The sequence below is a fragment of the Silene latifolia genome, chromosome 11, assembly GCF_048544455.1.
Source record: "Silene latifolia isolate original U9 population chromosome 11, ASM4854445v1, whole genome shotgun sequence".
Classification (NCBI taxonomy): domain Eukaryota; kingdom Viridiplantae; phylum Streptophyta; class Magnoliopsida; order Caryophyllales; family Caryophyllaceae; genus Silene; species Silene latifolia.
Window position 1 is genome coordinate 11,734,668 of NC_133536.1, and position 17,319 is coordinate 11,751,986.

Below are 17,319 nucleotides of genomic sequence, written 5' to 3' on the forward strand. Positions count from 1 at the left end.
AAGGTACCATGTAGAATATCCCCAAAAAAAAATCAACCCGGTTCGGTTTTCCAGATGTATTTTCACATACCTTAAAGCAGCGCGTCTTGCTTCAGACGGCTGATTCCCGTCTGAAATAAGACGGCCAACATGCTGTCGTTTTACAACAAAATGTTATTTTCTGGTAACATATTACCATTATTTTTCACAATTATTTTCAGGGTAAAAAAGGACACCTCTAGTGATAACATTTTGGAATTAAATGTCTACATTCTCTTAAAAAATGGCAACATTTTCTCGGTCTTATTTCAGACGGGAAAACAGCCTGTCTGAAATAAGAATTTGTATAAAGCAGCCCAAAACTACTATCGAACCATAATCCCATTTAATTTGAAGGACAACCAATGTAAACTTTGATTTGTCATGAAACAATGTAAACTTTAATTTGTCTGTATTATCTAATCTATTAGAGCAAGTTATTTCGTATTATTATCGAAAAGTTTCAACTGATGTATAATGAAAATTTGTGATGAAAAAATGCTTATCAAAATTGATGCGAAAATTTTTTAGAGCGCATTAATTCTTCCACTTCCTAAAAAAAATATACTTTCATAACATAGATTTCGGAAAGTATTTTCATTTTACAATACTCCGTCAACACTAGAATACTAAGAAAATTTAAGATATAAAGATTTTGAAGAGTATTTTCGCATTACAATACTCTGTCTACTCTAAATTACTCGAGAAAATTAAGATAAAAAAAGAGAACGGAACTTTTTTTTAGAATTGAACATTTTGTTCAAAATATTCCACAAAATTTCGAAAAAATGAAGCATTTTCAATAATAGGGAAGACTCGGGAAGATTACCATTTTTCAAACAAAATGTGCATCGTTTCCATTTTTCTTCACAAATTTCGCATTATTATTATATAATATAATAAAAAATGAAAATTCTGAACTATAATTAACAAAAGTCAGCAGATTAGGAGTAGACTAGTAGAGTCAACCGAAACAAACAGCAAAAAATAAGGGGTGTTTTGACAAAAGAAAGATCTGACCTTGGAACAAAGGCTTTCGGGCATCAGTTGGTCTCTCTTGTGACGGCCCCAAAAGTGACCACTTTAACATAAAAAGTAACCACCCATAAAATATTACTTCACCTATCAATAATGGTCACATTCTTCCATCAAACTGGTCACATTTGGGTCCGTCACAATTTGCATTCAAGCATAGCGCACATGCAACCATGTGCATACCTAAGCCAGATGATTAATCATCAAGCACACTATAATTTAGCTGTAAGACAGCTCCAGATCACAGTTTCTACAACCAGAGTTTCGCGATAATGTAGCAATAATTTTCGGAGAAGAAAGTAATAGCTTAGGCGTAGAATTTCCAAAACGGGAAAAAAAATATTAGGTTTTGAAGAGTGAACAAAATGTAGTAATCCAAAACCGATAAGAGTTTAAATCCAAATTGTTCTAGGATCATAATACCATGACCGAAAAGTAATAGAGCTTATGACGCAAAATTCTATCAATCCCAAAACCATAGAACACCGGGTAGGGGGGGAAAACAAAGAAGACGACCTACACAATCAATGCAAGCATTCAAACAATTCGCCAAAAAAGGGAAACTAGTAATAGTGCCATATGAGTTTTGACCTAGAAGACATGAATTTGGAGAAGGTGGATGGATGGAATCTCACTTGGCCATCATGACCTTGACAAATTCGTCGTAGTTGATTTGACCATCACCGTCTACATCAGCCTCACGGATCATCTCATCGACTTCTTCATCTGTGAGTTTCTCACCTAGGTTAGTCATCACGTGACGAAGCTCAGCTGCAGAAATGAAACCATTTTGATCCTTGTCGAATACTCGGAATGCTTCTTTAAGCTCCTCCTCTGAGTCTGTGTCCTTCATCTTCCTGGCCATCAGGTTGAGGAATTCTGGGAAGTCAATTGTCCCGTTACCATCAGCATCGACTTCATTGATCATGTCCTGGAGTTCAGCTTCAGTTGGGTTTTGTCCAAGTGAACGCATGACAGTTCCGAGTTCCTTGGTGGTGATACAACCTGGAATGCCACAAAAAAATGAAATGTCATTATATCTTAAGATCTGAAGTCTGACTGTATGAAGCAGAAAATGAAGCATATCCTTTAAAGTCTGAATTAAGGGACACTGTTAGCTCAAAAAGTAAGTAAAGTATACATTCCGATGTTCTAAACAAATAAAAGTCCGGAAATGTTCCTCAATACTCAATAGCGGACGTCACAGAAGGAAGAGACTAACTCTAACTAATCGTTGTAAAACATGAACAGGAAACTCATAAAAGATCGATATGTTTTGAAAACTCTAGAAAATCGAGGCTAGATACCAAAGTAAATGATTACTACGACAAAATAATTGAATTCAGAATATAACAAGAGGATAAGGAAGAGACTAACTCTAACTAATCTCACTGCTCAATTTCAATCCTCAAGAACATTGTAATACCGTTTTACAACCTTTAAGAGTACAAAAGAACATCCAATGTTATAACTTATAAGTCCCCGAACCTTAGTACATCATCCTTAACGAAGTTCTAAACTTAAAGGGAACTCGACACATGATCACCACCCTAAACAACAACATCAGAGCCTTAATCCCAAAAACATTGGGGTCAGCTGACATAAATCATCCTTTAGAACCGTCCATGGGTGAACGCACACCTCAAAAACGAAAAAAATATAGAAGAGAAAAAGTGTAAAACAAAAGGGGAGAGCATGAGCGCGCTAAACAATGAAAAGAAAATGCGAAACATGAGTGCATGAGCTAGTTCCCCAAACAAGATTCATTCAAATGCCGCGCCTAGGGGTAAGTTCCAAAACACGTAACAATTCACAAAAACCAATAAGCGAGGAGCGAGATTATTCAATCTACACAGATTGCATCGCTCAATCGCTTTCGATAATCTAATGCTCAACAGTCAACATTATAACATCACATATACAAAAAAATGACCCAGAAATGTGTATATGCTGATTATTCTACAGAATTACAGAACATATATTGAAACAGCAGGTTGATTAACAGATCAACATAAACCGAAACCAAATGATACGGAAATTCATCATAATAACTCGAATTAAACAACGATTCAAATATTAGACAAGATCTATTACTCAGTAACCAAAACAACGATAACATTACCCCAGCGCCTCAAGAGCTCTCGTAAATTACGCGGTAAGGGAGGTCGGATATACGCAACCGAATCAAAACAATAAGACGAATAGGTCGTACAATTATTCATCAAAATAAAACGCACAAAACAAGATCTACATAATACAACATGATTAACACAAAATTAAACAAAAATCATCTCAAATTATGTCATAAACATAGGAAATATAAACAAAAATGATCAATTTAATCAAATAAGATGGCGGCAAAAATCAAAAATAAAAACGAAAACAAAAAAATAAATAAAATCAATAAATAAATAGAATCGAACCATCGCCATCCTTATCGAATAGGCTGAAAGCTTCCTTGAATTCGGAGATCTGATCATCGCTAAGTTGATCCGCCATTGATTTAATTAGAGAGAGAAATTAGAGATCGGGAAGAGAAAATGCGAGGAAGAATAATGGAAATGAAGAGCTTGTTAAGAAATAATCGGAGATTGGGGTTATATATATAACTTCGTCAAAGTGACTTTGGAAAGACGGTCTCGCAAAATTATTTAGATCACTTATACTACATCTCAATTTTTATATGAGACGGTTTCATAAAAATTATATATACGAGTTTTTTTATTTTTAATTTGAGTTTTAAGTGATATTTTATTTTATGTTAATATGAGACGGTTTTTCAGGAGATTATGCTTTATAATTTTATTTATTTTTTGTAATTCATTACTCAAGTCGACTTTTTTATTTTGGCATATTTTCATAATAAGCATATTCGTTTTATAGTAAGCGGTATTTATATAAGAATTTAGAAGTATCTATTTTATTACTTCAGATTGTAAAATGTTCTCATATATGTGAAAACATTCTCTCGGAAAACCTACGCTAATATTGTATATTATTAGAAAATAATAATTTATTGTACTCCCTCTATTTCGGTCATTTATTTATCTTTACTTTTAACACAAATAACAAAGAGAGAGGTGAGAACCATTTGTGGTTGTAGTCTTATAGACTTGTAGTAAACGGATATTACAACTTTGAACGAGAACAAGACTTAACTCAAGTGGTAATACCTCTCTTAAAATTAGGAGTTCGATTCTCACCCGCGACATAATGCTTTTATTTGAGCCAAAAACAACTTTTAAGTGGACAACATTGCAATTGCATGATCAAATTACTCATATAAAATTTTCCCAATACAAAAAGCTAAATAAATGAGAAAGACACTCTAAAATAAAATAGGTGAATCGTAAACAAATGATCGGGACATAGGTAGAGGTGGCAATCGGGTCACTCGGGTCCGTTACGGGTCGGGTTGAAGCGGATCGGGTCATATCGGGTTCGGGTTGTGTCGGTTCGTGATGAGTCGGGTCGGTTACGGTTCATGTCGGGTCATCTTCGGGGCGGGTCATCAGCAGGTAGCAAGTCGGGTCGGGTGAGTATCGGGTCCGATTATAAGCATATATTTTCTCTTATGTACTGTATTTAGTTTTAGATGGGTAATTTTATGTTTAAACACCGTGTAGGAGTACTAATTGTAATTTTAAGTGAAAATAATTAAAATTAATGTCAATTTGGTTTTATTTACACAATTATTAAGTTAATTCATTATCAGGTCATGTATCAGGTTGAGTCAATATCGGGTCACGAGTCGGGTTGGGTCGGTTTAGTTCGGGTTGGGAAAAATAAGGATGTTATCGGTTATCGGGTCGGTCGGGTCGGTTTTGGGTCACCCAATTTTCGGATTGTATCGGGTCGGGATTCGGGTGGGTCGGGTCAGCTTTTGCCAGCTCTAGACATAGGGAGCATCTTTTTATGGGCGGGGATATTTGATATGGTTTTGTCCAAGGTTGGTATCGGATGCCTTGAGTAGATTGAGCCCATCTTATGAGGCGATCCTTTTCTTCTCAAATCCCAGTAAATATTCTACACTTTTTGGCCCACTAAAAATAAATTTTAAAAAAATATTCTGAGCTTTTATGGTGGGAATGGAATATGAATATGGTCTATAAAATTTACATTTCCTTCATTTAGTTATATTCACCACTTTATTTTGTGTCCATTGGATTTATATTTCGACATTTATGTCGGTAGGAATTTACTTTATTATGACGGATCCACTTTTATAAAAATTTTATATACGCTTATGCTTGTGTCTTCAAATAAGACATTTTGGCTCATTTGACTCGGTTCGAAACATGAATGGATAACCAATTGATGGGTCTCCAATCTAAGCTCGTATATGGAAGTAATTTGGACTCAAATAATCAAATGTTGTTTTGAGTGAAATACAATGCTCTAGTAAAAAGCATGATTGGATTATCAGTGGTTTACAAGATACTCCCTCCTATTCCGAATAAGTGTCCCATTTGGACAATGGCACGAAAATTAAGGAATATAGTTAAAATAATGAAAATTATTTTATAGGGGTAAGAATATAAGAGTTAAATAATGAAAAGTATTGAATATGATGGGTTAGGGTGGTTGGGGTGGTAAATAAAGAAAAGAGCAAAGGGTAGGAAAGTAAAAAACCATGTCTAAATATGGCAAATGGGACAGTTATGTGAATTGACGAAAATGGCAAATGAGACATTTATTTAGAATAGGAGGGAGTATCACGTAGCGATTGTGTGTTTTATTGTGTTAGAAAACTATAATGTTTTTTTTTATGTAAAGGGTGTCAGAAGAGCGACTTTGATGTTGGCGGGATTTAAATCTTTATCATAAGCACCACCTCTCATCTGAATATCTGATGCACGAGTTTCACATATGGGTATGTAAGTAATGTCGTACATAAAAGACTAGATGTAAGTTATACTTTTCTAACCGATAATCAATAGGGTAATGGAAACTAGTACGTAAAGTACCTACCATCATACCATGTACTCCCTCCATTCTGATGAAAAATTATCTATTTTTATTTTAGGATGTATTACTCAATAGTTATCTATTTTTATTTTAAGTAAATTTTGTCGATCATCTGACATATGCAAGTAAGTTATTCCATATATATTTTGTATGGTCTAAATCACCCGTCCTTTTGTTTTTCCTCGATCTTTATTTGTGCCAAAAATAACAATAACTATTAATCATCTTGCATATAATGGATAAAATATGCAAAATTATGAACTTCTGAATATTAATACCAACAATCTAACAACAATTCGAATCAAATCTAAATTCGAATTTAATCCAAATACCAAATATGCTTCATTAGCTCAGCCATTTATGATTTATGTATGTATGTAGGCATTAATGGGAAATGACGGGGTTGCTTCAGTACACGACCTAACCTCAAATTCAATACCTCATAAATGAACTATTAAAGCATCAACCATTCAACACATACACGACCTATCTTTCTACTTATAGCTTCAAAACAAAAATCCATTAAGACATCACTCACCTTAAAGTCTACTACACAGTACACACTACTCCAAAGTCCAAACTTGAAGAAAAGAAAAGCAATTGGTGTATTAATTGTCTGAAATGCACAGCAAGATACATACATATATACTTGATACAACCCATCATTATGGGAACCACTACCTAACACAATTCATCATTATGTGCAGCACTACCTACCACTACCTTAGACAATACATCATTATGTGAAGCACTAAATAAGAGGATATGGAGCCGAAAGTAGCCAGCCGAAAGTAGTCAAAAGGATGGAGGATAATATACAATAAACATATAATCAATACTCCCCCTCAAGTTGGAGTGGTTGGCAAAACAACTCCTAACTTGGATTGCAAATAACGAAATGCATCCCCTGCCAAGGCCTTTGTGAAAAGATCGGCAACTTGTTCTTTACTACGCACATGTAACGTTCTTATAGTGCCTTGTACGAGGTGATGACGAATGAAGTGACAATCGATCTCAATGTGCTTAGTTCTGTCATGAAAAACCGGATTTTTTGCAATGTGTAAAGTCTTGCGATTGTCACAAAAGAGTGTCATAGGTTTAACATGATCAATTCCTAAAGATTTAAGAAATGACTTCACCCAAATTACTTCACTGGTGAGACCTGCCAATGCTCTATACTCGGCCTCCGCAGATGATTTGGCTACGGTGGTTTGCTTTTTAGCCTTCCACGAAATGGGCGAATTTCCTATGGCCACATAATAACCAGTAATGGAACGTCGAGACAAGGGACACTTCGCATAATCCGAATCCGAATACCCTCTAACTTGTAAATCACATTCTCGCTTGAGAACAATACCTTTGTTAGGAGCTCCCTTAATATACCTCACGGCTCTTAACACGGCTTCAAAATGTTCTTGTCGTGGAGCATGGACAAACTGAGAAAGGATATGAACTACATAAATAAGGTCGGGTCTTGTAATAGTTAAGTAAATAAGCTTCCCAACCAATCGTCTATATTTCATAGGATCGTTTAAAAGACGCCCTTTAGCTAGGGGTAAATTATGATTCGGTTGGATGGGAGTGTCAAATGGTTTCGCATTCTCCAATCCTGCTTCTTTGATGATATCAATAGCATATTTTCGTTGGCTGAGAAATAATCCCTTTGATCCCGTTGCCACTTCAATTCCTAAGAAATACTTAAGCCTACCGAGATCTTTTATGCCAAAATTTCGATCGAGGAACTGCTTTAGCCGTGTACTTGCCCCTTCATTGTTACTTACAACTATCATATCATCCACATAAACAAGGATACCAAGAAAAACTCCATTTTTGTTGTAAGTAAAGAGTGAATAATCGGCCATAGACTGTTCGAAACCATACCTCGTCAAGGATGTTGTTAACTTTTCGAACCAATTCCTCGACGCTTGCTTGAGTCCGTATAAGGATTTGTTGAGCTTACAAACCTTATTCGTTCCTTCTTTGTCAAATCCCGGTGGCATCTTCATGTAAACCTCCTCATCCAAGTCTCCATGGAGGAATGCATTGTTCACATCTAATTGGGCAATGGACCATCCCTTTGTCACGGCAACAACTAGTAAACATCGAACACTTGTCATCTTTGCTACCGGGGCGAAGGTTTCGTGATAATCGACCCCTTCGATTTGAGTATAACCTCGAGCAACAAGTCGTGCTTTATACCTTTCTATGGTTCCATCCGCCTTGTACTTTACCTTGTATACCCACCTACATCCAATGGGTCGTTTGTCCTTTGGCAATTCAACAACAGACCATGTTCCATTTCTTTCAAGTGCCTCATATTCTTGCATCATAGCTTCTCGCCATTCTCTAACAGGTGCGGCTTCGATGTATGTTTGAGGCTCGGTGACTTCATCGATTTTACTTAAATAGCACCTGTGATTGTTAGAAAAGCAATTCGTAGTCACGTAATTAATCAAAGGATAACGAGTACCTTTCTTGGTGGAATCTGATTGAGCCGAGGTAGCTGGTGTGACGGGGTCTATAATCCGAGTTGATTTGCAAAGATAATCTTTCTTCCAATACGGTTCAATTCTCTCCCGTGCACCTCGTCCCAGTGGAACTGTAGGTTCTTCGACCCCTTGAGCCTCACTCGTCACCTGTTGTTCATCCTCATCATCATTTACTTGCTCTTCTACAACCTCCTGTTGATGCAAACTTTCCTCCAAAAAACCTTCAACTTTGATATTTGCATCGTCTACTACTACTGGTTGTTCGATATTTTCTTCTAATTCTCCCATATCAATATCTCCAAAAGGGAACACATGCTCATAAAAGATGACATCTCGGCTCTCAAAAATACGACGTCGCTTAAGGTCATAAACTTTCCATCCCTTCTTACTTGACGGATATCCCACGAAAATGCAACGGGTGCCTCTCTCTTTAAACTTGTCTTTGGGTCTTTCTTTATTGTGAACATAGCATAGGCTACCAAAAACTCTCACATTATCGAGATTCGGTTGATGACCATAAAGAATTTCATATGGTGTTTGGCCATGCAAAACATGGGTAGGCGTTCGATTTATTAGGTACGCACGAAGATTACAACGCACTCCCCCCAAAACTCGACAGTAAGTTTGCTTGAAACGCAAAGCTCGGGCTTTTTCTAATATATGTCTATGTTTCCGTTCCACTCTCCCGTTTTGTTGAGGTGTATCAACATTACTAGTTTGAAAAACAATTCCATACTCACTATAATATTTTTTTAATGTTCCGGAGAGGAACTCCGTTCCATTATCACTTTGGACAATTTTAACTTGTTTTTCAAATTGAGTCTTTACCATATTGCAAAAATTAATCATTAATTGATTTACCTCACCCCGATCCTTCATGAGATAAACCCAAACGGCTCTACTCTTATCGTCTACAATGGTGAGGAAAAACCTTGCCCCATTCAAACTTTTAATATGATAAGCACCCCATATGTCACAATGTATAAGACCGAATAAAAATTCATTCCGCTTAGCATTCAACTTAAAAGAAGACCGTGTTTGTTTAGCACGACAACACGGGTCACAAATATCTTTTGAATTCCAACTTAAATTAAAACCAATCAAACCAGAAAAGGAAGGTAAGATACTACTCGAAGGATGGCCAAGTCTCCGGTGCCACAGTCTCGCATCCCCATGAGCATCAACCCGTGCTACTGTTTTATTTCGACTAGCTTTGAAGTAATAGACCCCGTCTTCATGCTCACCCCGTCCAATCTTCATCCTCGTAGATAGGTCCTGTATAACACAATGATCAGTATAAAAGGTGACTACACAATTGTTTTCTTGAATGAGTTGTTGAACGGAGATTAAATCGCATGTTAAAGACGGGACAAAAAGGACATCTTTAAGAATGAAGTTATCACATAAAGTCACGGTTCCATGCTCATGAGCCATAATTTTCGAGCCATTTGGTAGTCCTACAGTCGATGGTTTTTGACTGTGAAGATTGTCGAGTAACTCACGTCGACCTGTCATATGATGCGAGGCACCACTATCGAGAAGCCAACTGTCACATGAACTATTATTCGTACCTGCTTGTTTACTGTTACCTTCCTTTTTCGCCAAGAGAGTGCGGAGTTGTGTTAATTCTCCCATTGTCGTTTCCATTACTCCCTTCATCAGCAACTCCAGCCGCATTTGCCCTCTGATAGTTACCACGACCTCCTCGGCCTCTGCCACGCCGTCCACGACCGCCGCGTCCTCTCCCCCTGCCTTGATTGCCCGGTTTATCCCAGCAATTTTCCTCGGTGTGCCATGGTTTTCCGCAATACCCACAGTGGAAAATTTCTGGTTCCTCTTTTTCGAAAGAGTTGTTATTCACCCGAGCACGAGCAGGAGCAGTCGTCGCGTCTGTGACTCTGGCCGCCATTGCCGCAGTTGCATCGAGGACTTCTTCTTTTCCCTTTGTTACTGCTTTATGCCGCTCTTCTCTTAGCACTAGTGCATAGGCCCTGCTTAGCGAGGCAACTTCGTCATCCATTAACAAATTTGATCGGATGTGTCCATAAAGACTTGTATCTAGTCCCATAAGGAACTGATGGACCTTCGCCTCTTCTCGTTCTTTGAGCATTTCATTAGCCGCTCCACAAGTGCACGGAGGCACTTTGCTATAACTTGCTAATTCATCCCATATGGTTTTCAAATTTGTGTAATATTGGACCACAGACTGATCTTTCTTTTGTTTGCAGTCGCTTAATTCCGCCTTCAATTGATGTACTCTAGGGGCGTTTCCAGCAGCATATCGCTCCTTCAATTCCTTCCAAACTTCCATGATAGTACCCGTAAAACTGATACTAGCATGTAAATCTTCGTCAATCGAACATCTTATCCATGCCTTGAGCATGGCGTTGCACTGTCGCCACGCCACTGCTTCGAGGGACTCCTCTTGACCGTCAGGCGTGATAGGCTTCTTAACTTTGCCTTCGATAAAAGCCAATTTGTTTTTCGCGTCAAGAGCATTCCTTACCGCATCGGCCCATAAATCATAATTCTCTCCATTAAACTTCTTGGGAGTTAATGATAAACTGGTGCTTTCATTGGGATGAAGGTAAAGTGGAGAGGATGGTGAAATGAATTCCACCTTGGGTGTTCCGGATGCAGTTGGTCCCGTCATGGTTGTCGTTTTTTTTTTTTTTTTTTTTTTTTTTTTTTTTTTTTTTTTTTTTTGAGGGTAAATTTTGTGTGTGTATTTTTTTTGTGTGTAAATGTCAGGATCAATTCAACTGCCAATGCTCTGATGCCATGAAGAAAAGAAAAGCAATTGGTGTATTAATTGTCTGAAATGCACAGCAAGATACATACATATATACTTGATACAACCCATCATTATGGGAACCACTACCTAACACAATTCATCATTATGTGCAGCACTACCTACCACTACCTTAGACAATACATCATTATGTGAAGCACTAAATAAGAGGATATGGAGCCGAAAGTAGCCAGCCGAAAGTAGTCAAAAGGATGGAGGATAATATACAATAAACATATAATCAATAAAACTAGAGGTGGCAATTCGATCAGTCTAGTTAAGTCGATCTGGTTATATTGGGTTTAGGTTATATCGGGTCAACCTACTTAATTTTTCGGGTCAAATCGGGTTCAGTTGTTCGGGTCATGATCAGGGCCAGTTACTTTATCGCATCACTTTAAATTTTGACCATTAAATTAAGTTGCAACTATAATTTTGTTTAGTTACTACTTCATTATTATTAAGTCAAATGTATAACTTTCATTTTGATTTAATATTAACCTTAATAATTATCGGGTCGAGTCGGCCAGTTGGGTCCGGGTTACTGAACATCAGGTCGTGTCGGGTTGCGGGTCGTCATCGAGCTATATCCGGTCGCAGTGACGGAGCCCGAATTTGAACTTAGTTGGGGGGGGGGATTTTTAGGGGAGGCGAACAACTAATTTCATAATAAGGTATACTCGAAAAAATTTCGAAAATTTCATCCGCGGGGGCCCGCTCCACCACTGTCCGGTCGGTTGCGGGTGGCAACATTCTCAGACTTTGTCAAATCAAGTTTGCTGGTTCGGAGAAGATCACTCAGGTCGGATCAGGTTTGCCATCTCTACTCGATCCAAACTACACACTACACTACATTTACATTTAATTTGCATAAATATAAACTTGTATGAACTTTAATACGTACGGCTACAAACTACGTCCAACACACTACCATCACAAATTATATAATAAGACGGTTTTATATTACAAGTAAAAAGTTAAAAGCGTACCAATAGTGTGATCTTACTGTCTTACATAGTAGTTACAGTATAGTTATTGCTACACACTACACGGCAATTTACATAAATATAAGGTGGTGGTGAGCTTTATTACTCCACTGTAACTACACCCAACCATAAAACTTCAAACAAAAACAACAAAAAACACATTTTTCCAATTACTACAAATTAGGTGATGGAACAAGGTAATGCAACACAAAATACACCAAAAAATGATCAGAATTTGGTGAAGGTAACGATCGTAAAGGAGCATGCCCCAGAGGTAATGTATGAGATCAATCGAAATAGTCGATTAGGAAGGGTAATGTTTGATTATTGTCAAATTATGGAAGTTGATTACAAGAGTTTTAGGTTTACTTACCTTGGTAAGCAAGTTTCTGATTTTCATACTCCTAATGAACTTGAAATGGGAGATGAGGAAGTTATTGATTGTTGGGTTGAGCAATTAGGTGGTGTTATTTTTTAATTACTTAAATTTCGGGTGGTTTTGTGTAAGGCTGTTGTATGGTGCTACGAAGTTATTAATATTACTAGGGTTGTTAATTGTGTGGTAATTAAGGTTTATAACGATCTTATTCAAGTATTTGTGTTAGTATAACAGTATTTAAATTCCGGTTGGTTTTGTGTAAGGCTGTTGTATGGTGCTACGTGCTTATTAATACTATTAGGATTGTTGTATGATAATCAAGGTCTCTTTTATAACGATCTTATTTAAGTATTTGTGTTAGTATAACATTAGCATGAAGGGTTGAAAATCTAGGATAAGAATGTTGTTGTTTGTTATAATGTGTTTCGCTTTTTCTAATCTAATCGATGTGTTTGATTGTATGTCTTGAACAATAATTCATGTTATTGTTTACCATTGTACTTCTATTATAAGTATCGGAGTAATTGTTTATTTTTCAAGCTTATATTTGAACGCTCCTAGACTGTAGCTCACTTTTCAATTTTTTTTTTACTCTGATTTTGTTATCTTGTGTCTCATGACAGTGTCTTTCTATACATAATCCTTGATCACAAAATAATTGTGTATATCACATAAAACAAACATAAAAGCGGGTCAAGTGATCCATTCTCACGAAGACCATAGAATTAATAATCGGTAAATATATGAGTCATATTTGTGTTTAAACGTTAAGAACTCAATCAATATTACTCATAGGTACAATTTGTAATTTTTTTTATTCGAAAATTAGTCTAAATCAAATTAAATAATAACCGGGCCGAAAAAATCGAAATTAGTGTTATTCACCTTTTCGCTTAGATTAGTGTACGTAACCAAGTTATAGCTCCTGCATCGCACATTGAATATTAGTCAGTTGCTAAGTAATAGCCTTCGACCCCTGGTGCAACGCTGCATTAATCTTATAAACATGGAGCATTGGACAGTTAAGGTAGAACATGTTTTTCGGGAAGCTAATCGTGCAGCGGACTGGATGGCTAATTCTGGAATTAATTCGGCTTTGACGACAACCTTTTTTGACACCCCTCCAGATGGTGTCCGTACGATTCTTAGAGAAGATGTTCTCGGGGTAGCTATTCCCCGATTAGTTGCTATTTAATTACGGTTTTTGTATGGGGCTTCGCCCCTCTTTAGCACCAAAAAAAAAAAATATTAGTCATGGCTTATCGACGATCTATGTTAGAATGAGAGTCGGTGAGCGATAACATATTCTCGTCTTACCGGTCTGGTATGGACTCGAGTTTTTGACATAGTACGGTCCCGGATCTCAAATTTCAAATATTGGTGGGCTGGTATGATTTCAGTTTAATACTCCCTCCTATTCCAGATAATCGTTCCATTGTCCATTTCCGTCTAGTCGGGTAACTGTCCCATTGTCTATTTTTGGTAAGTGTTGTGTGGTCTAAATTCAATTCCATTTCCATCTATTCACATAACTGTTCCATTGTCCGTTTTGTGTGGTCTAAACTAACTTTCTTAATTCTTGTGCCATTTTCACAATGAGACGGTTATGTAGAATAGGAGAGAGTATAATCTTGGACCGGTGCACAATCCGATTTTGTACCTGCCTCTTCAAATCAAGTCAACCTGATCGAGTTGGTTCGGTATCACTTATCCAATCCTCCAATCCGTTTAACACGTCTAACTAGGTGACTAGGACTCATACTCTATGAGTGACATTAACTTCCGATTTAACTAACAAAAATACTTGTGTACTCCGGGAGGATGGTACTCCTTCCACTCAAAAGCAATTCACAAAATAGAATATTTTAATAGCTTGAGTGTAAGGAGTACCGTACTCCCGGAGTACACAAGAATTTTTCTTTAACTAAACATTGTTCTTTGTAAATTCCCCTTCATTAAATTTTCAAAGAGACCAATGGTTTGCCCTACCTTGGATTTGATAAGGCCTATCCAAAAACCTAAACTTTTACCCATTTTTTTCTTAAAGAAATAAATACAGAAGCACAAATTTTAGAATAAGACGGTCTTACACTGTGAGACGGTCTAATTTTATAAAAAAAAATTATGCATTTAGTGCAAATAAATGAGTTTTTTTTTTTAATATAATAAGATTGTCTCACAGTGTAAAACCGTCTTACACAAGAACTGATACAGAAATAAGTAAATTCCCCTTCATTTATTATGGTAACACCAACCCTTTGAATACACCAAACTTTGAAAATTCCCATAAAAAGGGTAGAAAAATCTTGAAAATTATTTACCAAATCATATTCATATATTCAAATTTAATTAACCCTTAATTATAGTAGACTATATAAACTCAACTAACTAGGTTAAAAGTAAAAAACCCTACAAAAAAAAAAAAAAAAATACCGTCACATAAAAATTACCCTAACAAAAAAATGGATAACTCTCCAGCAATAGGCAGCCCAGCCACAGATAACATAGTAAAAGTAGAAGGAGGCAGTAACAATGATGCAGTAAAAATGATAACTATTAAAATTGAAAAGCAAAATACAAAAACTGTTGCATTCAAGATTAAACGTAACGTTCATTTGGGTAAAGTTTTAATAAGATATTGTGAGCATATGGGTTTCACAGAAAATGTTTACAAATTTCAGTATCTTGGAAAACAAGTGAAAGATACGGATACTCCTGATTCTCTCGATATGGAAGATGATGATGTTATTGATTGTTGGGATCCTCTCCTTGGCGGTTTTTCTAACGCGTAACCATGTGTTAGTTTTTAAGTTATATAGCTGTCTTTCTTATTACACCTTATTATTAAGTACTTGTGTTGCTGTGTTACTCTGACTCTCCGATATGATGTAGTGTTTCACACGTATTGAAGAATTGAGAACTTTAAGTTTTTTTTTTTTAAACTTCTATCTAATTTGATAGGCCGTGTTGAATACACGACATAACAATTAAGTGAAGGGAAGTATTGGAGTAACGTAGTTATTAGAAGGTTTTTTCTTACTGTTTGGATTATCAGTTGTACGGTGAACTAATCATTGTTGTTTGTGAAAAATTATTTATATCGGATGTAGCACGTTATTGAACATCCAATCTTATGAAAAACATCATTTTGCATCGTGTGTTTAATTAATTTTATTTAGAAAAATTGCAATTTTGATATCAGCTTAATTAATTGAATTGTGTAGTATAATGCTAGACGTTGCTTAACTTTGGCTCAGATCGATTCAATTCAGTATATTTCCAATTGATATATTTTTGTTCCTCTTTCAAGTTAAATATAGTTTTGTATTTTCGGTGCATTGGTCTATGTAATACGGAGTATGATTTTATTTCTTTATACGAGTATTACATATTAATCTGTTTATCCCAATCATTTCTTTACTTAAAATCAAACATATGATTAAAAGTGATGACTTACAATCCTAAGTTTTTTTTTTCTTATTGGTTTCGATTAGTGGTATGCTAGGTTGGACGGACACTCCTCATAATCGGTGTTCCCGTATCAGACACCCGTGTCGGACACGACACTCGTCGGACACACGTCAAAACGTGTCGGACACCTCTAGGAGTGACATTAAACAACGTTCCATACAAAATTAATAAGTTATAAATAGAGAAAATTGTTGATTACAGCCTTTTATAAACCTCATTTTGAAAATTACAGCCTTATATAATTTTTTTTGAAAATTACATCCAAAATATTACTTTTCTTCTAAAATTGCACCAACTTGAGGTTTTTGGTGATTTTTGATGATGTTTTTATGATGTATCCTTTATTATTTGAGAGCCTACTTACCCAGATTTCTTACCTCTCCTTAACACAAACCAATTAATCACCCCAAACATCATAAAAACATCATAAAAATTCACCGAAATCATCAAGTTGGTGCAATTTTAGAAGAAAATTAATATTTTGGATGTAATTTTCAAAAAAAATTATATAAGGCTGTAATTTTCAAAATGAGGTTTATAAAAGGCTGTAATCAACAATTTACCCTTATAAATATATACTCGTAACTTCATTAAGTCCTTATACAGTTATACGATGTTCTTTCCACTTTCATAAATGTCTCTTCGTTTTATCACAAATTATATTACCCGTATCAAGTATAAGACTATCGTATGGTGTATGACCACTTAAAAAATAAGTTTTAATTATTTTAAGGTAAAAAACGGCGATTTATGTTAAGAAGTGACTATTTATCGTGAGTATATATCATCTGTCTCACTTTTATATCCTATCTTATATTGCAACCTTTCAACTCTTATGCATCACATCGAAAATCGGGGAAGTGGTGATTGACCCCCATAGCTTTGAGCAATTGTGAAATTAACCCCCATAACTTTAAATTAGAGTGATTTGGCCTCATAACTTACATAATAAGTGAAATTAAACCCATTTATCAAAATCTCATGAGAAATTCAATTTATCATATCAAAAAAGTGAAAATGGTTAATGTTTTTATGAAAAATACAAAATAAAAGTTTACAAAAATAAATTAAAAAAAGCACAATTAGATAAAAAAAATTAAAATACTTTACAAAAATCAAACAATTTATTATTTTTATATAAAGTACAGATTTTTCAACTTTTTTTTACAATTTTTGTAAAAA

General features: G+C 35.8%; 3 protein-coding genes across 4 annotated transcripts; 1 reads left to right on the forward strand and 2 right to left on the reverse strand.

Annotated features, from left to right (window-relative positions):
* Window positions 1–1,400: 1,400 nt before the first annotated feature.
* Window positions 1,401–3,727, reverse strand: LOC141611041 (calmodulin). The gene is made up of 2 exons (XM_074429450.1): window positions 3,477–3,727; window positions 1,401–2,058 (listed from the first exon to the last, which is right to left on the reverse strand). The coding sequence occupies exons 1-2, from the start codon at window positions 3,550–3,552 to the stop codon at window positions 1,685–1,687; spliced, it is 450 nt and encodes a 149-aa protein (XP_074285551.1). The 5' UTR covers window positions 3,553–3,727; the 3' UTR covers window positions 1,401–1,684.
* A 2,878-nt stretch (window positions 3,728–6,605) lies between these two features.
* LOC141611019 (uncharacterized) lies at window positions 6,606–11,327 on the reverse strand. 2 transcript variants are annotated; one of them, XM_074429415.1, is made up of 2 exons: window positions 10,100–11,327; window positions 6,606–9,785 (listed from the first exon to the last, which is right to left on the reverse strand). In XM_074429415.1, the coding sequence occupies exons 1-2, from the start codon at window positions 11,161–11,163 to the stop codon at window positions 9,767–9,769; spliced, it is 1,083 nt and encodes a 360-aa protein (XP_074285516.1). In that variant the 5' UTR covers window positions 11,164–11,327; the 3' UTR covers window positions 6,606–9,766. The 2 variants fall into 2 exon arrangements, with proteins under 2 accessions (XP_074285516.1, XP_074285517.1); XM_074429416.1 differs by having other exon boundaries at window positions 9,504–9,785; window positions 10,082–11,327.
* Window positions 11,328–15,128: 3,801 nt separating this feature from the next.
* LOC141612922 (uncharacterized) lies at window positions 15,129–15,458 on the forward strand. The gene has a single exon (XM_074431670.1). The coding sequence runs from the start codon at window positions 15,129–15,131 to the stop codon at window positions 15,456–15,458; it is 330 nt and encodes a 109-aa protein (XP_074287771.1).
* The last annotated feature ends 1,861 nt before the right edge of the window (window positions 15,459–17,319 follow it).